Genomic DNA, 26,474 nt, shown 5'->3' on the forward strand with positions numbered 1-26,474 from the left:
TGGCACTAGTAAGCTGGGGAGCAAACGACAGTTCCCAGGATTCCTAGAATTGTTAAAAGTGGCATAAATGTGCTTTAAATGTATGGTGTGGCTGGGACCTTAAAAAACACATAATCCCAATTATATTTCAGGCATCTGGTGAAGAGGACGCTAGTCCACAAAAGCATATGCCATAATAAATGTTCCAGGCTTCAAGGTGCCATGAGATTCTTCCCAGTGGGAGAAGGAAAAATGCATTTTGGAACACCTGATGCAACGTATGCCCGCACATCATCTAGAAACAGAAGAAATCTGCTTATTGTTACAAACGATCGCTTGGCCTCTTGCATGCCGGTTTCTGCAGATTTTTTAATTTTTATTTTAGCACACCTGTATCTTGCCTTCCTTCCTTTGTGGAACTCAAAGCGATGTTTGTGGGGTTCCCTGGCCATCGTCCAGTTTAGCTTCAGCAAGGTGGCTGTGTTGTCATGTACCCCCATCAGACATGTTTGTACATATTTCATGGGCTAATAGCCGTAATAATAATAAAGAAAGACATGTACCCTGGGATGGATCTTAATCCATTAACCAACCAAAACGCATCCAATTAATCAGCCAACATTTATTTGAACGGGTGGACAGCTTTACTGGGGGGAAACAGCTAACTCCATAGTTCATGATGTGAAGGTCACATTGTTCACAGACCACAGAGGACACGCAGGACTGGGTTCACAAAGGCTCTGCTGTCACAGAAGGCACAGGGATATTGAACACTTAAATGCAGTGTCGAAATCTTCTTGCACGCATGCAACTGGCACTCCAAGGGCAGGCAGCCTGTCAAAACTCCTTCCCTGATGGAACAATAGGGAGATTATGCAAAGATGCTTCCATATAGGCTATCGCTCATATGCATGCTCAAGCTGAGACACACTGCATAACGCTTCCTGCTGCACGCTTGAACCCGGACTCAAGAACAGCAAGACGATGAACCAACCATCCTTATATTTTGAGGAGCAATCCTAGGGTGTATTTTTCCCTCTCTATCACCGATTTGTGATTCTGGAAAAAAAAAACCAGCAAATATGTCTCAAGCCAACTACTGATCTCTAGAGAAGGGTCGGCAAGGTTTACCTCGCCTGGGCCGGTTCACTTCAGAGGAGAGACCTTCATGGGCTGGACTGCGTGTGCGCCCGCGATTTCCGGCGTCTGCATCTGTGCAGATGTGATTTCCGGGGTCTGCACAGAAGCACTTTCCAGTGCTTGCACAGATGCGATTTCCAGTGTCTGTGCATGCGCAGACGCGATTTCTGGCACTGCGGAAGCGAGTCCCTGCGCCACGCTGGGTTAGTGCAGCACGCGGGGACTCACTGAGTGGGCGGCTTGGTTCAGGAGCAGCTCGTACGCCAGTTAAACAACCCCCGTGGACCGCTTGTGGCCCATGGGCCTTAGGTTGTCTACCCCTGCTCTAGAGTGTCTTAATCCACCCATGCCCTCCCTGACCTGTTGTGGGTAATTGTCCATTGCAGACACAGAAAGTGTAGGAAACGGGAATTGATGAAACAGAGGCAAACAAGGGCCCTGTCTAGGTGTGCCAGTATTACACTTTTGGTAAAGGTTACTGAAGGGCTTCCCAGGTGTGTGTGTTTTTTAAAGAATATTTTATTCCAACACAATAGCAAGCAGGGAAAGTGTTTCCTGACAGTTCCCATGTGTCTGTTACGATAGTTATCAAAGCAGCAGTAACTGGAGCTAGCTCTTACCCGGCTGCGAAGAAGAATGCCATTCAACCTCACATGGCCATTTCTGACACTGGTCACATTATGGACTGGTATACCAAACATTGTTAACAGCTTACTGGAACACCATTATTATTATTATTATTATTATTATTATTATTATTCCACAACAACTCAAAGTGACTAACAACCCCTTCCCTCAATACATACATCAAAACCAAAGGGGGGGGGGGAGATACATTAAAAACATCCCTTCCACTCCAGGTGGTCATAGATAAGTTAAAAACCGAAAGCCTGGTTAAAATGGAATGTTGTTACCTAAAGGTATCTAGTGATGTGCCAGGCGGGTCTCCCTGGGGAGAGCATTCCACAAATGGGGAGCCACTACTGAAAAGCACCAGAGTAGCTGTTATCTGCACATCAGCATTCCACAGCCTGGTGCCCTACTGATACTGTGGACTACAGTTCCTGTCAACTCCAGCCAGTTTGGCCCACACTCAGGGGAGATGGAATTTTTCAGTCCAAAATATTTGGAAGGAAAGACACCATGTTGGGGAAGGCCTGCAGTAGACACATGCACGGCTGTGACCCAAACTCTGTTCCAAGGGCAACCCGATGGAACAGGTTTGAAAAACACCTGCAGTCTGTGGTGAGTAAGAACTTTCCACACGTGTACAGCCATCTTGTGGAAACGCAAAACACAACTGGTTCTGGCCAGGGGTCGTGCAATAGCTGTTGCATGAACCAGAGATACAAAGATGATTACATTTCAACCATGGCAAAGGGGTAGCCTGCATAAAGAAATGTAGGGGCTCAGTTACCACTAGTGGTGTTTTCTCCTTGAAAGTGCTGAGATATTAGCTATTTAACCAACCAAAGAAACAGAAAATAACTGTGCTTCCATACTCAACAAGGGAGAAATATGTGGGTACACACACCACCAGTTCTTTTATGGTTAGTATTTGATTGGGTGTTTTTCCCCCTTGGGTGAAGGTGGAATTCTTAGTACTCATATGGTAGGGATTACCTAAACTTGCAGGAGAAGCCGGTGATTTTATGCCCAGCTGTAGACACGATGGAGGGATCTGCTCTTCTCTGCACTGCCTGTAAATTAGAGGGTGTTTTAAAAGCGACCTCAGCTGTTATTCCCAGTTCACATCTCCTTTGTCATCAGGAAGCATGCAAGTCCCCTGTACAGTGGAACCTCGGTTATCAAACGCTTCGGAAGCCAAACAATTCGGAACCCCAACGCCGACAACCCGGAACTGAATGCTTCTGTTTTTGAATGATTTTCGGAAGCTGAATGGCTTCCAAGGCACGTTATTCATTTCTTTCCATTGACTTTGGAGCCAGCCCATTGATCCTTGGTTTTCGAACTTTTCAGAAGCCGAATGGTCTTCTGGAACGGATTAAGTTTGAAAACCAAGGTTCCACTGTACACTAAATATTGTAACCAATTCTTATTGCCATAGGCTTCCAAAGTTTCTTTTTACAGCAATTTGTCTGCCAAGGATCCCCTGCACATTGCAGAGGATTCTGGGGTGCATTCTATGGCACACTGCATTTACACAAGGTGCCTGTTGCTCTAAATCTGAGCTGGGGAACCATTTTTTTAGCCAGAGGCCTACATTCTCTTCTAGACAACCTGCCTGGGGGGCAGAACAATGAATACACATTTTCCCCCTTTGTACAGTATGCTTGTTTCTTTACATTCACACTTCCCTCTCTATTCTCACCCAGGCAAGCAAGGGTCTTGTGTTCAGGAACACATTCCAAATTTGCAAAAAACACCACACTCAAGGAGGGTGCCAGGCAGAGCCAGTGGGGGTGTGCACCCTGGTGACAGTTTCAAGAGCCAGAGAGGCTTGGAGGGTCACATTTGACTCCTGAGCCTAAGGTTCCCCACCCTTATGAACCGAGTGCACACACCAAGACATGTTGACTGGAACTATACTCTAGGATGCATCCAACACTCTCTTTGTGGCTACATGCTTTACAAGACAATCTGTGGTTGTCGGAAACCTCTTACCAAGGAAACCTTACAATGCCATCAATGCTTTTTCTATGGATGAACCCAAACTGTGTAGCCCTACAAGTGCTGAGAACCACATATCAGTTTCCAGTGCCTATGTCAGGGGTGGCAACCTGTGGCCCTCCACAGGTTGCTGTGCTACAACTTCCATCATAACCTAGCCATTGGGCATGCTGGCTGTGGCTGACAGAAGTGCAAATGCAGCAACATCTGGAGTGCTGCAGGTTCCCCATGTTGACCAAAGACAGCAACAGCCACTAGCAAGAGATGGATTTAATCACAAGGAAAGCTGATTACCCAAGTGATTTCACCAAGCCCTCTTTCCACAGGCTGAAGTCACTCCCTGCCAAGGTGATGGCCTTCCAGTATATTCTGACCACCCAGTCAAAATCTATCAAATTGTCAAAACATGCATCTCTGGTCACTAGTTGTCCTTGTGTGCTTTCAGCCAAGTTTCTAGTGCTATGGACAGGTCAAGCAGAAGCTTTCTTACCTTGAGTAGCCCTCTTCCTTTCTCCTACAAACATTCCAAGTCTTCCTAGAAAATAGACCATCTCACCCTAAGAAGCCCAATTTGTGCCAAATAGTTCTCAAACCTCTTAGCTTAGGGCGCTTTCAAAACTGGTCCCTTTTGCATCTTCTGGAAAACTAACTGCTAGGCACCTGCATACTTTTTTAAATTTACTAGGGGATCAAAATCTGCCATCTAAAAATACCCATCCTGGGCTTTCCCTTGAACAACAACAGAAAGGAGACAATCTGCAAAGGTCTAGTCAGACGAGATGCTTACAAAACAAAGGTGGTGGGCTCCTTTGGAAGGACAGAATATAAACTGAGTAGATAAAGCACAGTACAATCACATATTACATGCATTTAACTTGCACAATTTCAACTATACATGGTTGAAGATAGATAGCTGAAATCGCGCAAGTTAAATCCAAGCAAGGTGGAAAGTTAAAAGCTCTTTCGAACTGGATCCTCTGGGGGTAACCCAGTGTGAAAAAATAGCTTTTAAGACCTCTGCCTTGCTTGCGAGGCAAGGCCTGTTTGGTGTGCGAGCTATGGGAGTACTGGGGCGGGGAGAGTTATTTCTCTTTTCCCATCACCCAGTAGCCGCAAGGGTTTAGGTATGTGTAATTTTTATGTATACACAGAACCCTTGGAACCAAATCCTGATGTAAGATGTGATCACACTGTAAATACACTTCCATCTACAATGGACACTTCATAGGGCAGATGCGGGTTCACATGACAGAATGCTTCTTCATACACCAAAAAAAAGTCCGACCATGTACAAGACTCACATGCCAGGAAATAGGCAAGGCTTGAAACCGCCCCCACCGCCAAATACCCAAGTTCTCTATGTGGAAATATATTTGCATTTTGTTTTAATATAGAGATTTGATCAAGCTCCCTACCACCACCCAGCAGATTTACCAGCTGAGGGCAAAGAAGCAACTTGCAACTACCACAAATGAGTCTTCCTGCTTTCTTGTGCTATTCCATAAATCACAGACTGTACAGACTCTCAGACCAAGCACTGGCAATTTGTTTGTACTGTACCTGAAATGAGGCACACCTAAACAGCTGTCCCAGGACACACAACATAAACGGGTATGGATACACGCCTGGGAGCACAGAAAAAATCATCCCATTGCAATGCCAGTGCTTTTCTTGAAGGCACTACCCCCTGTGCTAGCAATATACATAAAGGGCATCACTTTCACAGTTACGAAACAACAGGTAGTCATTGGCAACTTCATCCAGGCCAAAGACACTGAATTCTGGAAGCTAGGCTTTTCCCATTGGTGGCAGAGGTAGTCAGACCTATAGGATGCAAATCTTCCAAAGCAGAAACTGAAATCCTTCAAGAGAAAACCAGCATCTGAAATTCAGTTAACTACTAAGAGAAGAACAAAACTTAATAGTTTCTTAAATAAAGCCCAGATACCGGCTAGTCAGTCAGCCGATAACTTGTCCCTTACCTCAGTTTCACTCTCAGACTCTGCTAAATGTTTGTGTCCCATGTTGCACTGCAGCAAGATTTCAGGAGATTAACTTTTAACTCTCATTTGCAATCAGCTGAGGATAGGTGTACAATAGTGAAAGACAAGCAGCAGCCCAGCTCAGTCATAACTGCTTCCTTTCTTGACATTTCTTGACAATCCTTTCTAGCATATTTCTCTGGGGACTCGAAAGTCACCCAAACACCCATCCTCTCCACCTTAGAAAACCCTAAGAAAATTCCATTCTTCCAACACAAGCCTTCCATCACCCTCATATTGATTCCCCTTGTTCCCTGGTGAACAGCAACAATTTACCTCTATGCAGCTTGAAACCTTGGAAGAGTGAAGTTATTTTCCCAAATTGCTGGAAGAATCTCTGTATGGTGAAGGCCATCCCTGGTTAGGCTAGTTTCTCCCATGTGTCTAATGCTACAGGAGCAGGGAGGAGACAGCAGAGCAGGTGACTAAGCGCTGTCAGCTTTCTGCTTTCAAGGACCAAGGTAGGAACAAAAGCCCCATATGTCTGATCGCACCACACCCCTGCCTAGCCAGAGACAGGGCCATTCTGCCCAAACCGCCTTAAGTTTGAAAGCACCTATTGAAGAAGAAGCTGTGTGCAAACAACAGGGAAGCTCAAAGGCAATCCCTCCTCTGTCTCTCCCCCCAAGGAGGGCAGCATCTGTTCACCATGGCTACCTGATAAAAGTGTTGCATGCAGCAATCCAAAGTGGGAGGCACAGCCTGCATAAAGGAGAAGCTGATCCTGACAGCTGAACAAAGCACCCCCTTATCGTCCAGGTCTGTTGACACAGAAGCACCCCTTCTGTGCTCAACAGGACTTGCTCCTGGACATGCCTGCAGCCTCAAATCCCACACTGCCAGTGGGCCGGTGCAGGGTCACCATGTGCCAGCAGACGAACTTACTTCCCCTGCAAGGAGGCCCATCTCATCCTCACAAGCAAGCTAGACTCCCACCACCAGCGCTACCCTCACGCACACACCTCCAAAGCCAATTTCCTGTAGGGGGGGGGGGAGAGAGCATCTAAGCTCAGCCCAGGAAGCACAAGCATGGGATTTAAGGCCAGCTTCCAGCCTCCAGCCCAGGAAGCAGGAAAAAGGAGAGGAGGAAGGGCGCAAACTCCAGGGATCCTGCCCTACTTTGCAGGTGAGCTCTGTGGCAGTGTTCGCATCAGCCACAACAAGCCTCCCCACCCCCACGACAATTAAGAAACTAAACCAACCACGAACACGCGCTCCTGTTGGAGAAATGCATCGATGAAGGGAGTGAAAAAGCAATGCGGTTCCAGCCCAGGTCTTGCCAGAGAAGAGGACGGCTCCAGCGCTTCTGCGCCCCCCCCCTGAACAGCTGAGCACCATCGCGCGGGTGCACTCGGCGCGACCCCACCCCACGGGGAGCGTGGGCTTCCGCGGCGCCTCCCGCGCCCCCTGTCAAGACGGGGCCCGCAGCCTCCCAGCCCCACCAGCTGCAGGGAATCTCACCGGCTCCTCTTCGCCCCCGCTGCTGCCGCCTCCGCTGCTGCTGCTGCTGCTGTCCCCCAGCAGGCCCTGCAGGCGGCGCCAGCTCCGGCTGAGGCCCAGGAGGATCCCCAGGGTGGTGTCCGTCGCGGCCCGCTCCCCGTCCCCAGGAGCGGCCCAGACCAGCAGGCGCGGCGCCAGCAGCGAGACCCTCGCGCGGCTGCCGGCCCCTGCGCCCCGCGCGCGGCACCCGCCGGGCCGGCCGGGGAAGCGGCCCCGCGCCTGCGAGGCCCCGGACGAGCCGCCGCCGCTGCTGCTGCCGCCGCCTCCCGCCGAAGCCGCCGCCGCCGCCATCTTTAAACACTGAGAGGAGCCCAGGGGGGCCGGGCCGCCACAATAACAATCCTCCGCAGGAGCCTTCAAGCGCCGAGCGCGGGGCAGCCTGGGAGCCCGAGTCCCGCCGAGGGGGGCTGTGCAATGCGACGGGAGGGAGGGCGCGAGGGGAAGGGACCGCACTTCCCGTCGGCCGCCGCGCCCCGGAAGTGGCCCTCTGTCGCCGCCGCGCACCATGGGAAGGGAAGTCCTCCGCTGGGACGGGGCCCCGCCGCGTGAAGCGAGGAGGGCGGAGGGCAGGGACTACGTCTCCCGTCAGGCACCGCGGCCGACGCCCGAGCTAAGCTGCCCTCCGGCGTGGTGGGCGACTGAGGCGGCTGTAAATGGCTGCTCGCTCAAGGGGTGAAGAGCGGGGCGCGGGTCCGCTCGTGCGCCTGAGGGATAAAGAGTCGCATTCAGCCCGGGCAATGAAGGCAGGAGCCGCGGGAGGCCTGAAAGAGCGAATGAGGAACGAGTCCATTTCGCGTTCGGGGCGAGAGGAAAGGCGCGGCGGCGGCGGCAAGACTACAGCTCCCAGCATGCAGCGCGAGGCCCGGTCTCGTTTGGAATGCACCCTGGGAGTTGTAGTCGGGGTGGAGCTGGACGGCGCGGCCCATTGAATGCTGTTACAGAGAGAAATCCCCGAAGGGACGATGAATGAAGAGCACCACTGCCCCAGCGAGTAGCCCTGAGGAATAGCGTCCTGCAGCAGACAGAGCATCGCCGCGACTATTTAACGCGGTGGGGAGAGAAGAAACACAGACAGTTTCCCTCCATTTGACATTTGACGTTAAGCCGGCAAGTCCCCTCCCGCTCTGAACTTAAAAGTTGCCGAAGTTTGGGGAGAATGAATGAATGAAGATCGCGCGCGCGCACCTTGAACGCGATGAAGTAAAGAAGCTGCAGCGACGGGACAGACAAACCCAAACTCTGAATGCCTCTGCATGCCAGATTTGGGGCTGTGCGAGTGAGACACGGAACGCGCGCGAGTAGGTCCTGCGGAACAGAGTGAGAATTTGGGGAGGAAATGGTACAACAGCTCTCCCCCCCCGAAAAAGCAGATAAACCTGAAAAAGCAGGATCTTTATCACGTTGTTGGATATACAAAAGATTTCACGAACCAGGAACAGGAATGTTTACGAAGGTGCGGAGGGGAGGCTGAGGGAGAGCACTTTCAGTCTATTCATCCCTCCCAATTCCCTCGGGGAAACGCAAGATTTAGGCCACTTTCCTGTTCAGGCTGAATGAAACATTTACAAGTGCATTTATGTTTCAAAGGATCAGCCAACTCCCAAACCGGTCTTCCCTCATGTTGAAACGTATATCTCTCTTTCTCTCTAAGCCAAATAAGATGCCAGAATGCATTGCACCACTTGGGCTGCAAGTCAGGCTGCTCTTTAAAAATTACTATTTTGTTTAAAATCAAAACATGACGTACAAGTGTTTCTTTAAGGGGAAAAAAAACCAGGGTGAAAGCTTCTAGCACATCTCACTTCCTAATATGCTACGATACCAGGTATAGGGTGCTTAAAAACACAAAACCTAAGGAAGCATTACAAAACAAAAGCCAACCACCACCTGAAGTCATACATTTCTTTCTGACACCCTAGGATGCTAACAAATATTCTTCATCTCCACCAGCTATCTGCGTAAACCAGACCCAGTGGCACAATCCTAGAGGATTACTCCCAGGCAAGCTTGTATATGGGATTGCAGCCTCAACTAGGGTTGCATACCTAACATACATTTAAAGCACATGACTCCCCCCCAAAAAAAAAAATCCTGAGAACTGTAGATTTCCCCTCACAGAGCTACCATTCCCAGCATCCTTAATAAACTACAGTTCCTAGGATACTTTGGTGGAAGGCATGTGCTTTAAATATATGATGCAGACTAGCTAGTTTACGATTTCAGCAGAATCATACAGAATCAGACTGCACAGTTACCAGTCCAACACACTGTCAAACTGAAGGAGGGCAGGGAGCATTTAAGCGTTTTGTTAATTTTTCTACCTGAGCAGAAAGTCTCCCACAATATTTAAGGACATGTTTGCCAGAATTTGTTTGGCTTCCTTTGTGTCATCTTTCTTTCTTTTTTAACCTGGCTTTTTCCGATAGACCCAAGGTTGCTACATAACGTGCCAGTTACATTTTAATCCTCCTCTTGGAAATCACATTGTTACTCCTAAGTCTTAATAGACACATAGAATGACTCTTTGAATTTGCCCTCCAAAACACCTTATTTTATTTTTTATTTAAAACACTAATCAGTCTTCAGTTCTTTTCTAAATGGGATCAGAGCAGCTATCGGTCCATTACAATGCCACTAAGCAAAATACTTGTTGTTGTTTAGTCGTGTCCGACTCTTTGTGACCCCATGGACCAGAGCACGCCAGGCACTCCTGTCTTCCACTGCCTCCCGCAGTTTGGTCCAACTCATGCTGGTAGCTTCGAGAACACTGTCCAGCCATCTCGTCCTCTGTCATCCCCTTCTCCTTGTGCCCTCCATCTTTCCCAACATCAGGGGCTTTGCCAGGGAGTCTTCTCTTCTCATGAGGTGGCCAAAATATTGGAGCCTCAGCTTCAGGATCTGTCCTTCCAGTGAGCACTCAGGGCTGATTTCCTTCAGAATGGATATGTTTGATCTTCTTGCAGTCCATGGGACTCTCAAGAGTCTCCTCCAGCACCATAATTCAAAAGCATCAATTCTTCGGCGATCAGCCTTCTTTATGGTCCAGCTCTCACTTCCATACATCACTAAAGCAAAACACTACAAATAAAAAACAGATGCAACAATTTGGAAGTAAGAGTGCATAAGATTGCAGCCCTAGAGATAAAATCCCACAAATCTTTTCCCACCAGGGGGAAGAAAGGCATTCCTTTAAAATACTGATATTCTGCTTTTTCATCTCAAGGCAACTCCTTGATGGGAGTTGCAGTCCAACACATCTGAAGGAAACTGCATTAGTTGCTCCAGCTTAGTAAACATCTAGACTACCCTTTAGCATGAGACTTTGTGGGAGTTGTACACTCTAAAAACAACAGACAGTAAAAACACTATAAATTGTTGAGGAGACTCTCTCAATTAACTAGAGAAGTTCACACAGGAGAAGGCAATTTGTAACACTGTATACTGCTTCTCGACCATCTTGGTTCTCAAAGTGGTTTGCAAGAAGGAAAATGAAATATAGTAACTACTGAAAGAATATAAAGCTTTGATAGGCATGAAACCAGCAAGCAAAGCAAGTACTGTAAAAAGAAAACAAAGCCCTAAAAGTGTCTGGAAATGGTGCAATGAAATAAATGTATTTAATTGCCTACCAAAGGATGGTTGGGGTTTATTAACATGGCATCAAGGAGGGGAATGTCAGAGGTGAATGGTGTTCTTGAACTGTTACGTTCACCTGGATGTAGCCTACTGGGCGACAGTAAGAGTGACATCCATTGCCCCGCCCACTCTTGCATCTGGCCACATCCTCCACTGGCATGTGGCCCCCAGAAGGTTACCCATGAGGCAATGTGGCCCTTGGGCTGGGGGGAAAAAATCCCAGCACTGTGTGAGTCAGAGGACAGAGAGGAAAGACAGAGATTGTGGTATAAGTCACCTTATACAATCTAATCTAAATATTTGCAAAATGTATTTCCTTGGAAGTCAGTGCCACAGAGTTCAATGGGAGCCACTCTGATTGTGTAAAGCCATTCTTCAGATTTGTTCTCCTTCCCCTTTCTTGTTGTTAAAAGACGTCTTATTGTAAACTGTTCAAAGAGCTTTATTGTAGAACATAAATGTAGTAAATGAATAAAAATAAGTGTGGATCTCTAAAGAAGAGGTGTCGGGGCTTATTATGTGTCTGCAAACCACCATCAAACCAATGTGAGCCCACATATGTGGGACGGGGCAGACTAGCTGTGGTCACTCTTCTGTGAGGGAAGACCACTCTGCACATGTCGTGGACACTTTGAAATCACTCCACATGTTTTGAGGAAGACCCCTGGATTAAGAAGAAAGTTCAGGGCTGAGCTCAGATATAGGCCTCCATCTGCACTGTACAGTGAAAGTGGTATCAGAGCACTTTTAAGTGGTTGTGGCTTCTCCAAATATTCCTGGGAAATGTAAAGGGTGCTAAGAGTTGCTAGGAGACCCCTGTCCCCCCAGAGCTACACTTGGCATAATTCCCTTGGAAGAGGAATTGACTGTTAAACGACTCTGATCATTGTAGCTCTGTGAGGAGTTGATCAACAACAACAACAACAGGTCTACTAACAACTCTCAGCACCTTTAACAAACTACAGTTCTCAGGATTCTTTGCAGAGGGAGCCACAACTGTTTACAGTTGTATGATACTGTTTTAAATGTGTGGTGTCAACGAGGCCAAATATTGGGCCTGAGTGTGGGAGAAGAACCATGTTTAGGAGATGAAGGTGATAGACTATATGGAACTGGCGGAAATGACTGGCAGAATCCAAGACCAAGGAGAAGAGTTGGTGGAAGAAGATTGGAAGAAATTTAAAGTTTATCTACAGAAACATTGTAAAATTAAGGAATGTTAGAAGGATGTTGGAATGAAGTTATGTGGTTTTAGCAGAAATGATAGAAAGGATTAAGTAAAAATGGATAGTTAATTGGTGAAACAAGAGAGTGTAAAATTACAGTATGTTAAGATAAATTATTAGGATAAAAACAAAGATAGAAAGGATTTGCTAAAATACCTAATTGAACTAGAATACAAAAAAGGAGGTGTGAGGAGGTCAAGGAAATAAGCAAATGAAAAATAAGTTATGGGAAGGTTTGACTTGTTTTTCTCTTTTTTCTTTTTTTCTTAATTGTTTGTATTTTTCTGGGTTTTTTATTTTCTGCTTGTCTGTATTAATGTGATGTATTGTTTTGTTTTTTCTTGCTTAATTTAGTGTTTTATTTTTGTAATCTTTAAAATTGGAATAAATATTATTTTTTTAAAAAAGAACCATGTTTAGGACCTGGTAGGTGTTGCATCCTGCAGAGCTGGAGAGTTCACAGGGATTCGGATTTTGCAGAAGAACCCAGGAAGAAGTCTAAAAGACCAGAGCGATCTACTCTAGTGCTTCATTAAAGAGAAAGAAAAAGCCTTACAGCAACAGCAACCTGCCAGCTCCCCTTACCCCTGATAACCAGCACCCGTGGGATGAACTCCACAGCAAGGAGATAACCCTTTTGATTATGGATTGTTAGCATCCATACGAAGATACTCCCGTTCTTTGTCCAATAGAACAGCATATACTTCACATGGGAAAACAGGTGGCCGATACCTCAAACATTACCAATGTTTCCCTTTTCTGGGCTCTGCACGCAACTTCCCCAGGCCCACAGATAAGGGTACCATCCCAACAGGCCAATTAGTGGATATCAAAGCAAGTTGTGTATGAGTTCAGTGCTACAGCCACTACCAATTAAGGATGGGGTCATTTTGACTATCAACATGGCATAAGCAGAGCTTCCAGAACAGTCCACCTTTGGGTGAACACAGTAGGCCTCAGTGCATAACAGCCAACTCCAAGGGGCCAAAGTCCCTCCCCCCCCCTAAAATATTTGAGAAGGCCACCCCCACCACAAAGTTGAGGGGCATTGCCGTTCAAATGGTGTCCATCACAGTGTCATGTGATGGATTATGCAGGGTAGTGCTTTCTCTCCCCCCCCCCCCAATAATTTATTCAAGTTTACACCCTTGCCTCAGCTTAGAAAGGAGATCCTATATCAATTGCTCAGTGACAAGGGCACGTGATTTCCATACAGAAGATGCCAAGTTTGATCGCTGGCCTCTCCAGAAGGAAGAATTCATAGGAAAGACTTCAGAGGAGATCTTGAAGTCAGGATGCTGAGCTTGATGGATAAATAGCCTGATTAGATCCAAGGCACCTTCCTATGTTCCTGTATCAGGGATGGACGCCATTGGACTACAGCCCCCATCATGCCTGACCATTGGCCACAATGGGTGGGGCTGATGGGAGTTGGAGTCCAGCAACATGTGGCGGTTCAGAGCTATCCCCTACCCCTGGCCCTGAATTGTGACCATCGAGGGGCTGCACCTTCGGAAAGGCAGAAATCCCACAGGTAGCAAAGCTTGCTGCACCTGCTGGATTTCTTTTGCTTTTTTTGGAAAATGATTTTTATTTGATTTTACCAATTCATTCACACTCAAAATCACAAATAATAAAAATGACACAAGATTCTTTCGAATCATTAGACTTCCCTCCTGCCCTTGGTGGGTTCTTTAGTTAACCTTTTCAACTACATACTATAAGTCCTCCTAATTTTTCAGTCCTCCATTATATCCAAAGTCTATGTAACATTACAAGAGTTATTTAAAACCTGCCAAAGGGTTCAAGTGTTGACAGTGCTCTGTCAAATATAATACTGTATAAATTTCTCCCATTCTTTGCTGAAGTTTTGATCCTCCTAGTTTCTGATTTCCCCAGTCATTCTTGCCATCTGTGCACAATCCATTCATTTAGTCTGCCAGTCCACTCTGGCAGGGACCTTGTCGTCTTTCCAACTTTGGCCAAGCAGCAGCACCTGTTGGATTTCTACCGCGCGGTTGCAAAAAAAACAAAACCAAAACGAGGTAAGAAGCGCGGAAGGCGAGCCAGCCGGCAGCAGAGAACCACCACCGCCGCCGTTGCAGCACCAGGGAAGTAAAGCCGGCCATAGAACAGCTTTTCCCGTCCGGCGGCTGCGCTCCACGTCGAGGGCAAAAGCAGCTCTCCAGCGGAGATTAAGATGGCAACCTGGGGGGGGCGGGCGGGCGGGCGCGCGGGGCTCGCCCCGAGGAGGCGGGCCGGGGCAGCCGCGCCCCTCCCCTGGGGCGGCCGGGACTGCGCTCTGGCCGCGGGGCGCTCTCGGGGCGGGGCGCGCGCAGCGTCGGGCAGAGCCCAGCCTGGAGCGAGTGAGTCAGGTAGGAGGCTGGCGGGCTGTGAACGCCCCTTCTGTTCCGCTCCTCCCCTCTCGGTGGGAGAGAGAGAGAGAGAGAGAGAGAGAAAATGTCCGGGCTGCAGATCAACTTGGGACCCGTGAAGGAGCCGCTGGGCTTCATCAAAGTCCTCGAGTGGGTGAGTCCTCGACGGCAGGGGTATCGGAGAGCGGGGCTGGGCCAGTGGCCACAGAGGGGTAACGGGGTTTTTTTTTGGGGGGGTGGGTGGGGGAGGTTGATCACCGCGTTTCCTGGCAGGATCTACCCTACCCACCCCAACCCCCCACCCCCGGGCAGGTATTGGCTGCGAGCCCTGTTTGGCTCTCCCGCTGGAATTTCTTCCTGCCTTCCTCCCTTCATAAACACAGGCGTGGCCTCCGGCCTGTACTTTTCGAAGCTCGCTTAGATTTGCAGGGGACTCGTGTATTTCCAGCCCACCCTGCTCCAGGGATCTATTCTGGGCCGCTTCTAAACACACACACACACACACACACACACCCTGCATAGTTGGTGCAGGGCGGGGACGTCTGTTGTGTTCTATTTCCAAACAAACCATGTGCTTCAGAGTGGGGATCTGGTCATGGGAGGGCTGGAGGGGGTGGGGAGCGAGAGATCACGCATAAACTCACGCAGGCAGGTTAATGGATCTGTCGCCTTCCGGCTCCCAGCCGCTGCTGCAAAACCTGGACTCGTTCCTTCCGTGCGTCACGTTGGAAGGGGCAACACGTGTGCCAAAAGTGACTTGTAGTTTTATGCCCTGCAACGTAATAAACTTTGAGCGGGAGTGCAGCGGGTATGGAGGGTATGGTGTGGAGGAGATCCAGTCTCTTTAGGTCAGTGGACCGTGGAGTAGGAACTGGCCCACTCTCATAATGCAGGCTGAGGATTATTCTTGCTCAAAGGAGTTTTTACTCTGGGGGCAAAAGGGAACCCAATGACTGTACTTGAGGCCAGTCTCTGTCAAGTCACTTCAAGGGAATGCCATGCAGGACCTTAGCATTATCCTTGTTGGGAATCCTGGAGAGCTGCTGTCAATCAGAGGAGACCACCCTGAACTATCGGTTAAAAGGCAGTTTTCTATGTTCCTATAAGCAGGAAGGAACAGGTTGTGGCCTGAGATGTTTTGGCGCTTGAGGCTCCCCACGCTGGGGAGGTGCAGCATGTGAGCCTCTATAAGCAGTGTTAGAAACTAAGATATGAAAGCTAGGAGCTAAATGGCACCTTAAACCTAGGTTATGGGCGCGACAACAGAATGTCTAGGTGCGCTTTTTAAATAACGAAGAATACAAAGCTGAAAATGAATGAACTGCACCTAAAATAATTATGTTCATTTTTCACATGGTCTAGCCCTTCCCCTGCCCACCCCACTAATATTCTTAAGAGGGTCTCTTCTCCAGTCTTCAGAGAGTAGCTGGAAGTGGGGAGGCAGAAAAAGGTCCTCCTTTCCTTCCACTCTGCAGTTTTAATCTGAAAATTTAGGCGCAGTACTGCGCCCAGAGCTCAGAAACGGCTCGCACTAATGAAATTCCATGTTGCAAAATGCACCTAGAACAGCGGGAGCTATGCAGAACTAGATAAATTAACAGGAAGGATTCGAAATCTGCGGGACCAGAAATTCACAGAAGACGGTGTAAATTTACAAACTATTTGAAAAGTAATTGTGATGATCAGACTATGTTTGTAGGTTTGCAAGAAGTTTTGTGAGGTGAATTATTGGAACTATTGCAAAAATGGATAAAGGGGAGGATGGTTAGTTAAGATAATTAAAGGCAATATGAATTTAAGAAATGCATAAGAAGTGGTTAAAACGGTGGGTCATCAGAGGTGCTGATGGAAGTCCCCCCCCCCAAAAAAAAAGATTGTATAAGTGGTGAAGCTTTGTGGTATGTATTATAATTTATATGTTACAATTAATAAAAATTATTATTAAAAAAAAGGAACAATGGGAGCGTCAAGCACTGTTTCCCCTTACGAGCGGGGATGGGGGGCAAACTCCAGAAGGGTTTATGGAATACAGTGTTACCTTGGTTGTTGAATTTAATCCGTTCCGGGATTCTGTTCGACTCCCAAAACGGTTCAAAAACCAAGGCATGGCTTCCGATTGGCTGCAGGAGCTTCCTGCACTCAATCGGAAGTTGCATTGGACGTTCGGCTTCCAAAAAACGTTCGCAAACTGGAACACCCACTTCCGGGTTTGCGGCGTTTGGGAGCTGACTTGTTTGGGAGCCAAGCCGTTCGAGAACCAATGTACCACTGTACCTCCCTCTCACCAAGATTGGGAGAAAAGTCATCTACACATTAAGAAAAGTGCACACGGTACTGTATCTACATAGGGTTCTTGGATCACAAGAAGCACTCCACCACAGTTATTTCACCTGTATTCTGACAGGTACAGACTTGCAGAATGTAGGTGTGGAGGGTATGCTTGAATGCTTCTCCATGTGAAAACCAATTCTCATTTGTGCATAGGAAACAATCGTGTCAGTAACAAGGCTGGTCTGCAACTCGTCTATCTGACACACCATGGCTTTTCATGGTTGAGGTTTTGTTTTGTTTTTAGACCCAAGGGAATATGCAATCGTTCAGTTTCTCCTTGCATTTTGAGTGGTGCAGGTTTGCATAAATGGTGCCGCTGGCTATTTTGAGCATTTATTTTCAAAATATGAAAAGCACTCCTGGTTGGGCACATGAAAGTGTGCATAAATATCCATTAAAGTAAATTGAGAGAGAGAGAGAGAGGAACCCCCAAATGACAAAGCAGCCCCCAAACCTCTTAGCCATCTTGTAGGTCCTTGGCAAACCCAACATCTGGAATTTGCACAATGGCTCTATCCTTTGCTTTTTATTTGGAGATGCGGGAGTTGGAATATCTTTGGATACTAATGGGGAGGAGGGGTTAAATAGTTTTTCACAGGAGTTTTTTCAGGAGGAACTCACAGGAACTAAGTTTTTTTTTTAATACTTTTTATTCAAATTTTAGAAATACACATGTCTATATAGATATACACTATACAGATCATCATATCACTAAATTTATAAGCATACATATAGATATACAAAAAAAAAAAAAAAAAAAGACGCCTTTGGACTTTGTTTAGTCCTGGACCTCCCTCCACCTATTGGTAAGTATCAAATAATCCTACATTCACGTATTTTCTCTTAGTTTTAAATATTAGTTATTCTCTGTTAGAGTTAATCCAGGCCCACCAGTGTCTTCTACAATTTATTTTCAATATATTTCCAATATTTACTCCAATTTTTACGAAATATTTGCTCATCTTGGTCTCGTATTCTAGCCGTTAGTCTAGCAAGTTCGGCGTATTCCACCATTTTAACCTGCCAGTCACTTATACTAGGTATGATTTCCGTTTTCCAGTTTTGTGCCAGCATAATTCTTGCGGCTGTGGTGGCGTAGAGGAATATATTCTTGTCTTCTTTTTTAATCTCTTTACCCAACATTCCTAGCAGAAAGGCTTCAGGTTTTTTGGGAAAAGTATATTTGAGAATTTTTTTAAGTTCATTATATATTAGTTCCCAAAATTTTTTCACTTTATTACATAGCCACCACATGTGGTAGAAATCGCCTTCTGCTTCCCCACATTTCCAGCATCTTTTGTTCTTTAACCTATAGATTTTAGCTAATTTCACCGGTGTATGATACCACCTATATATCATCTTCCACATATTTTCCCTCAATGCCATACACGCCGTAAACTTTGTATTATTATTCCATAATTCTAACCACCTTTCAAAATCGATGTTATAGCCCACGTCTATCGCCCACTTTGTCATTGCCTCCTTCACCTCCTCATCTTTAGTGTACCACTCCAGTAGTATGTCGTATCTCCTAGACAGTGCTTTACTCTTTCCCTCTATTACCTCCACATTAAACCTAGATTTTTTATCTTCAAATCCTAATTTCTTTTTGTCTTCAGTTAACAGACCATTCACCTGGTGGTATTGTAACCAACTTGTGAAAAAAAATTTTATCTCCTCGTAAGGTCTAAGTTTCAAGCCTTGTTCTGATTTAGTTATAAGTTCTTCCTAAGTGGCATTCTTCTCTTCCATATTGGTTTTCTTAATAGTCAACACCTCTATTGGTGAAATCCACCAAGGAGTCTTCCTTTCCAAAAGATTTTTGTTCCTCTCCCATACCTGGAGTATTGGACCCCTAAAAATATGGTTTAGGAAGCCCCTGTGTGCCTTCACCTTTCCGTACCACAGGTATGAGTGCCACCCGAACCTATTATCGAAGCCCTCCAGATCTAGTAATTCTCTATTTTCCAATCTTATCCAATCTTTTAACCACAATAAACATGCCGCTTCATAGTATAGACTCAAATCTGGTAGGGAAAAGCCCCCTCTTTCCTTTTTATCTACTAATATTTTCATTTTAATTCGTGGTCTTTTTCCCTGCCAGATGTATTTCGCCAAGGTTCTCTGCCATTCTTGGCATTGCTTTAGACCTTTGAGTACCGGGATAGTTTGAAATAGAAACAACATTCTGGGTAAAACATTCATTTTTACAACTGCTATCCTTCCTAAGAAGGATAGTCTCATTCTGTCCCAAATTTCCAAATCTTTCTTAATGTTTTTCCAGGTGATCTCGTAATTATCTTTAAACAGGTTAATATTTTTAGCCGTAATCCATACCCCAAGGTATTTTACCTTTTTTACCGTCATTATTCCCACCCTTTGCTCTAGGTCTACTGTTTCTTCCTTGGTTAAATTTTTAACCAACATCTTAGTTTTGTTCTTATTAACCTTAAGTCCTGTAAAAGGTAAAGGTACCCCTGCCCATACGGGCCAGTCTTGACAGACTCTGGGGTTGTGCGCCCATCTCACTCAAGAGGCCTGGGGCCAGCGCTGTCCAGAGACACTTCCGGGTCACGTGGCCAGCGTGACATCGCTGCTCTGGCGAGCCAGAGCCGCACACGGAAACGCCGTTTACCTTCCCGCTGGTAAGCGGTCCCTATTTATCTACTTGCACCCGGAGGTGCTTTCGAACTGCTAGGTTGGCAGGCGCTGGGACCGAGCAGCGGGAGCGCACCCCGCCGCAGGGATTCGAACCGCCGACCTTTCGATCGGCAAGTCCTAGGCGCTGAGGCTTTAACCCACAGCGCCATGCTATGCTTTGGATCTTGAAGAGTTAGTACAATATCATCGGCAAAGGCTTTGATTTTATATTCATTCAATCCTACCTTGATTCCTTTAGCTTCTGTTGTTTCCCTCAATCTTTTATTAAATATTTCCAGTACTGTTATAAATAGTAGGGGAGATAAAGGGCAGCCTTGTCTAGTTCCTTTGTGTATATTAAAAAATTCTGATGTTGTGTTATTTATTACAAGTTTTGCCTTTTGTTCATAGTAAATAGCTTCTATACCTTTTCTAAATCTTTCTCCCATCCCCATCGCTGTCAGACTTTTCTTCAGGAAGTCCCATGAAACATTATCAAATGCCTTTTCGGCATCTATGAATACCAGGGCGGCCTGAACGTCTATTCTGGTATCTAGGTATTCAATAATGTCTATTACGTTTCTTACGTTATCCCTCAGTTGTCTCCCTGGGAGTTAGCCCGTTTGATCTTTGTGAATTCTGTTGTTCAAGACCTTTTTTAATCTTTCTGCCATCACATCTGCGAACAGCTTATAATCGTTATTTAATAACGAAATCGGTCTGTAGTTCTTTACTTCTAAAGCATCTACATCTTTTTTAGGGATTAATGTAATATATGCTTCCTTCCAGGAGTTGGGGATTTTTCCCTCTTTTAGAATATTATTCATCACTTCACACAGGATTGGGGATATTTGTTCGTTTAATGTTTTGTAATATTTGGCCGGTAGGCCATCCGGCCCCGGTGCTTTCCCGATTTTCATCTTTTTTATGGCTTTTTAATCTCTTCTTGTGTAATCATCTGGTCTAATAGCTCTTTTTCTTCCTTTGCAACTTGTGGTAGATGTTGTTTTTGGAGAAAGCTATCTATTTCATAGTCCGTTTCCTTTCCTCTTTTATATAAATCCTTGTAGTATTTCTGGAATATCTTTTTTATTTCTTTTGGTTGCTCTACGATTCTATCTCCATCCTTTATCTTACAGATCGTATTTTGTTTCCTCCTCTCTCTTATTTGCCACGCCAAGTATTTCCCTATCTTATTGGCTGATTTAAAGTTTCTCTGTTTCATCATTTTTATTTTCCACTCAATCTCTTGGTTAATTATCATGGAGAATTTAGTTTGCAATATCTTTATGTTATGCTTTGCGTTCTCTTCATCAGGATTAATAGTTAATTTTCTTTCGTTTTCCATAATCTGTGTTAGAATCTGCTCTTTATTTTTCTCTCTTTCTTTTCTTAAATGGCAGTTTTTCTGAATCAGGAAGCCCCTCATGACTGACTTTCCCGCGTCCCATACTGTCTCTACAGCTGTTTCCCCATTCAGGTTCCACTTAAAGTATTCCTCAGTGGTTTCCTTAGCCTTAGTTACTACCCTCTGATCATTAAATAAAGATTCGTTCATTCTCCATCTGCCTGATCTAATGTCTTTGCCTTTTATTTCCATAAAGACTGAATTATGGTCAGATATAGTTTGGGCGGAAATTTCCGCCTTACTTAAATTCTGAGTTAGTTCTTTAGATACCCAAATACTATCTATTCTCCCCCAACTCTGCTTTGGATTTGAAAAAAAGGTATACTGCTTTATCGTGGGGTTTTTAAATCTCCAAGCATCTATCAGACCTAAATTGTTAATCAAATCAAAGAAAGACCTGGGTAGTTTACCTTCCTTCGAGTCTTGTTTTTTTGTTGATTTATCCAAGTTTGGTGAGACCACCCCGTTGAAATCTCCCATTAGTATTATTTTTTGGTCCATCCACTCCGTTAACTTATTACCTAATTCAAGGAAGAAATCTGATTTTTTATCATTACGAGCATATATTCCTACCACAATTGTTTTTTCTCCTTGAAACACCATCTGTACTACTATCACCCTCCCTTGATCATCTTTATACAATAGTTGTGGATCGAATTTTTCCTTTATATATAGAACCACACCTCTCTTCTTAACTTTATCAGAAGTCACAAAATCAAGTCCTAATTTCTTGTTGCTTAAAATTCTCTTATGCTTATTGGTTACGTGTCTCCTGTAAACAGATTAGGTCAAGATTCCTTTTCCCTAATATATGTACAATCTGATTCCTTTTATTTTTATTGTTCATGCCATTCACATTCCAGGTCAACGCTTTTAATGCCATTATTGTATGTTATAAATAGATTATCAAATCTAAATAAGATTTACTGTTTGTCTTCTTTCTCTACTTCTTCCCTTTCTTCTGTTACTTCTATTAATTTTATCTCTCTTTCTTCTTCTTCTTCACTTTGTTCATCCTCTCCCCCCTCCCCCTGCCCTTCCCCCGTTTCCCTCCCCACCATTTTTCCAAGATCTTTCTCATATCTCCTTGCAAATTTTTCAAGTTCAGAGGGTGTGGACAGTTTAAATCTTTTTTCCTTGAAATAGAATGAAATGCCTTCTGGGAACTCCCATCTATATAAGATCCCATTTTTCTTCAATTGATTGGTTAATTTTTTATATACATCTCTCCTTCGAAGAAATCTCGAGATTTCACAGGAACTAAGTTACGGCACCTCTCAGGTGGGCACCATTCCCATTAAAAGACAACAAGGGAGGCGTTTATAGTGAGTTCCGGCACCTCTTTTTCTAGAAAAATAGTACTGATTTTTCATGACATTGATTACAATGGTACCTCAGGTTACATATGCTTCAGGTTACAGACGCTTTAGGTTACAGACTCTGCTAACCCAGAAATATTATCTCGGGTTAAGAACTTTGCTTCAGGATGAGAACAGAAATTGTGCAGTGGCAGTGCGGCGGCAACAGGAGGCCCCATTAGCTAAAGTGGTGCTTCAGGTTAAGAACAATTTCAGGTTAAGAATGGACCTCCAGAACAAATTAAGTTCTTAACCCGATGTACCACTGTATATTTCCAGGGATTCCCAAAGTTGTTAGATAGATTGTGATTGCTTTGGGGTTGCAGCACAAAGGAGGAGAGAAAGGTTATGAGTCTCTAGCTACTGTGGGCAGTTGCTTAAGCCTGGCAACAGCGGGCATTTTTATATCTGAGGTTTAAATTAAGGTAAAAGGTAAAGGTACCCCTGCCCGTACGGGCCAGTCTTGACAGACTCTGGGGTTGTGCGCCCATCTCACTTAAGAGGCCAGGGGCCAGCGCTGTCCGGAGACACTTCCGGGTCACGTGGCCAGCGTGACAAAGCTGCATCTGGCGAGCCAGAGCCGCACACGGAAATGCCGTTTACCTTCCCGCCGGTAAGCGGTCCCTATTTATCTACTTGCACCCGGAGGTGCTTTCGAACTGCTAGGTTGGCAGGCGCTGGGACCGAGCAGCGGGAGCGCACCCCGCCGCAGGGATTCGAACCGCCGACCTTTCGATCGGCAAGTCCTAGGCGCTGAGGCTTTAACCCACAGCGCCACCTGCGTCCCTAGGTTTAAATTAGTAGGTGCTTAAACATGCATACCATGGCTTAAGCATGAATGAGTGAGTGGACAGGTTGAGAGGAAAAATCACAGCCACTTTGCTCCTTCCCCAATCCATCTGAGCCTCGTGGCTCATGGTTTGTCTCACTCCAAACAAAGTACAGTGGAACCTCGTGTTACGGACGGGATCCATTCCGGAGGCCTGTTCGTAACACGGAACTGATGTAAGCTGAAGCGCTTCACCTGCACGTGGCGTGATTTAGCGCTTCTGCGCATGCACGAGTGGTGAAACCCAGAGGTAACCCGATCCAGTACTTCCGGGTTGATGAAAACATGCAACCTGAAGCGGCCACAACATGAGGTATGACTGTATGAGCTGTAGCCAAGGTTTGTTTGCTCATGGTTTGTCTGGGACAGACAAGTCATAAGCCAGGGTTTGGATGTAACACTATGCCAAACCATGGCTTAGCTCTGAGTAAGCGCAGCTGCAGCAGCCAACAGGATTGGAGGAGGAGAAAAGTGGCTGTGATTTATCTCTTGGCTTGCTCATTCATGCTCAGCCATGGTTTGGGTTGAGTGTTGCCTGCAAACTGGGGCAAACACACAAAAATACAAACCTTAAGGCATTAGGGCTGCAATGATATGCTCAGCCTGGGAGTTACATCTATTGAACCCAATGGGGATATTCTAAGTAAATATGTATAGGATTGTGTTGTAAGATGTGTAGTTGAGCTTACAAAATTCATAAATATGCTCCTACCTTCACTTATTATTTGATCTAGTAAATCCACTTTAAAAAAATAAATAAATCACATTATCCCATTAAATTTTACTTGGATGCAGCATCCAATCTATACCCCATTCATTTCTAATATAGTGAATCATGGTTCCGAATATGAGTGTACATTATTGATGTGCTCTGCAACAGTGTAAGCTTAACTCTCAAATGTATGTTTATGTACCAATCCATTAAAATTGATTTAAAAAAATACTTTGGGGGAAAAAATGACCCGGGGAAAAAAATATTAAAAAGGGAAGAAAGTTTGAGTTTCAAATAGGGCTATGATGAGAGTATGAAGTACAGTATACCTTTGCTAGAAAGTACTTTCAGTTTCAGTCTCCTGTGAGATGAGGTTGAATTTTTCATGTCCTATGGAAACTCACAAGAGTGTTTGCATAGTGAGGTGGTGGGGGAGGCAGATTTAGATCTACTCATAGATCTGAGTGATTTTGCAATAGTTTAGTCTAGATTGCTGACTCCCAGTTGTTTAAGGAAAGCAACACGGAAGATTTTCCCTCTTACCAGTTAGCGGCCTGTTAGAAACCCTGATCTTTTTATAGGTAGGGATGGCGGATAAATTTGATTCAGTTTGCATTTAAAGGCAAACATACCTAAATCACACCTTTATGAAACAGTACGAGAACTGAAATTCTCCAAGCATTGCAGTGCAGTTCTCTAGCCAAATAATGTGTTAAAAAATGTATAAACTGGGATAAAGTGTACATGGAAATGCATATATTAGCAAATTTAACATGCAAAAACGCATCACATTAGCGGAAATTGCTTTGCAAAAATGCACGTTAAGCAAAATTTCATACAAATGCGTGTATCTTAGGAGAAATTTACACTAAAAATGCTGCTGCATTTTCATGACTTTTTTTTTAAAAAGCACAAGCTGGAAATGCGAAGAATTGAAGACTTGGGGGGGGGGGGAGAGAAACTGGGAGAACCTGAAATTGACAGATTCATCCATCCCTAGTTGCAAATTGGATATAGATTTGTCCTTGCATATGCAAGCTACCGTATTTCGTTTCAGCAGGCAGTTGTCTTTGCCCCGAGCCACCATTTTGCATCTGCCTCTACCCACCCTTGTAGTATTTTGCTGATTCCAGCTGGCAGACCTGAGGGATCTAGCATAAAAACAACATAGCTCCCGTGAGCCTAAAGCCCGCCCACCCATCTTGTGGATAATTGGAGCTGAAGTCAGATGCTGGGAAGTGAAGTGTATTATATGCTGCAATCCAGTTGCTTTTAATTTGGTTTGACCGCGGACACCTTACTCCTCTTGTGAGCCCTTAACAGAGGGTTGCGAGGCAGGGGACAGGGGAGAAGCCAGAGGGTATTTGAAACTCTTTACGGATGTGCATTGTGCAGCCAGTTGATGAAGTCTGGACATTTATTTCTGGCACAGATGTGGCCCAATGGCCTATCAGCTGTGACAGCCTGTCTGGAGTAGCCAAGGGTGCCCTCCTAGTCCAGAAGGCAGGGCCACCCTTACCGTTGGGTAGAGTGAGGCAGTTGCCTCAGGCAACAGATGTGGAGAGCACTGGCAAGTTTTTGAGATGGCTGTATACCCTCCAAACGTCCTGATTTTCCAGGAACAGTCCCGGAATAATGAAAGCCATCCCAGGTTCTGATTTATTCTGGAATGTCCCTATTTCCCCTGCCAGTGCTGCCACTGCTGAGCTCAAGGAGGAGGATGAGGCGGTGTTTGTCCTGAGTGACGGTAGCTGCGAGGGAGCATTCTGTGGCCTCTCCATGGCCGCTGCTGCCGCTGCCCTCCTTCCTTGGGCAGTTCGTAGCAGTTGCTGGAGAGCGGGCCAGGAGGAGGTCAAGGAGGGTTGGGAGGGGAGTAAGAAATGACCCTATTTTCACCTGAGGAATGTTGGAGGGCGTGCATTTGTGCGTTCCACATGGCCTGCCCTATACCTCCTAATCTAGCCTGTCTCCTTGCAAGTGCTGAACTAAGATTCAGCTGCCAGCCCAGTCAGCTTCTGTTCATGAAATGAAGGGAGCGTGCCGTCTTAGCCCTTGCCACAGACAGCAAATCGTCTTGTGCCAGCTCTGGTGCAAAAATATCCCAAGTACCCTGAGAGATCAAGAGAGCTAGTAGTGATCAGAAAGGGGGAGGCAACGACATTTTTCAAGCTACAACATGTTTGTTTTAATAGTACAAATTCTTCGATACATGCTTAGGTAGGCAGAACAAAATGTTGAATTAATGGGTTTTCCCTCCTTCCTTTCTGATGAAAGTCACCCACCTCACAGCCTGTTTTCCCTCTCTGGTTGCTGGAGCAATGGCAACGGCAGGTTTACTCCAAAATCCTCGTCTTTCCTTTTCAAAGACTTATGGGGTACCCCAGAGCATTAGAGCGTGCAAGATGTTTTAGGTGCCTGGAAATGTAACATACAAACAAATTAATTCTTCCAGATGTGCAGATGGGGGCGTTCGAGGTCAACATCTGGTAAAACCGGCAAGAACTTTATTAAGAAGAGGACAGCATAAATAGAAAGGAATAAGACTGTTACTAGGTTAGAGGACTATTGGGGTGTTTCTGGTTGAATCATTAGCATGCATGGAAGGGCCAACATTCCCTCAGTTTAAATTACGAGTTCCCAAGCTCCTCCGGCCCTGCAGTGACCATT

The 26,474-nt window shown here is 45.6% G+C and overlaps 2 protein-coding genes across 4 annotated transcripts in view; one reads left to right on the forward strand and one right to left on the reverse strand.

Annotated features, from left to right (window-relative positions):
- KMT2B (lysine methyltransferase 2B) overlaps positions 1-7,715 on the reverse strand; it is a 64,417-nt gene extending 56,702 nt beyond the window's left edge. For 2 of the 3 annotated variants that reach the window (XM_079985875.1, XM_079985874.1), the window contains exon 1: positions 7,254-7,715. In XM_079985875.1, the coding sequence (XP_079842001.1) occupies positions 7,254-7,583 (330 nt within the window). In that variant the 5' untranslated portion in view covers positions 7,584-7,715. The remainder of the gene's footprint in view (positions 1-7,253) is intronic. The other variant, XM_079985876.1, reaches the window with a different exon arrangement.
- A 6,816-nt stretch (positions 7,716-14,531) lies between these two features.
- Positions 14,532-26,474, forward strand: part of LOC307221658 (synaptophysin-like protein 1) — a 31,118-nt gene continuing 19,175 nt past the window's right edge. Inside the window, exon 1 of the mRNA XM_079986390.1 lies at positions 14,532-14,683. Within this exon, the coding sequence (XP_079842516.1) occupies positions 14,615-14,683 (69 nt within the window). The 5' untranslated portion in view covers positions 14,532-14,614. The remainder of the gene's footprint in view (positions 14,684-26,474) is intronic.

This window comes from Podarcis cretensis (assembly GCF_951804945.1).
Source record: "Podarcis cretensis genome assembly, chromosome: 8".
Taxonomy (NCBI): Eukaryota; Metazoa; Chordata; class Lepidosauria; order Squamata; family Lacertidae; genus Podarcis; species Podarcis cretensis.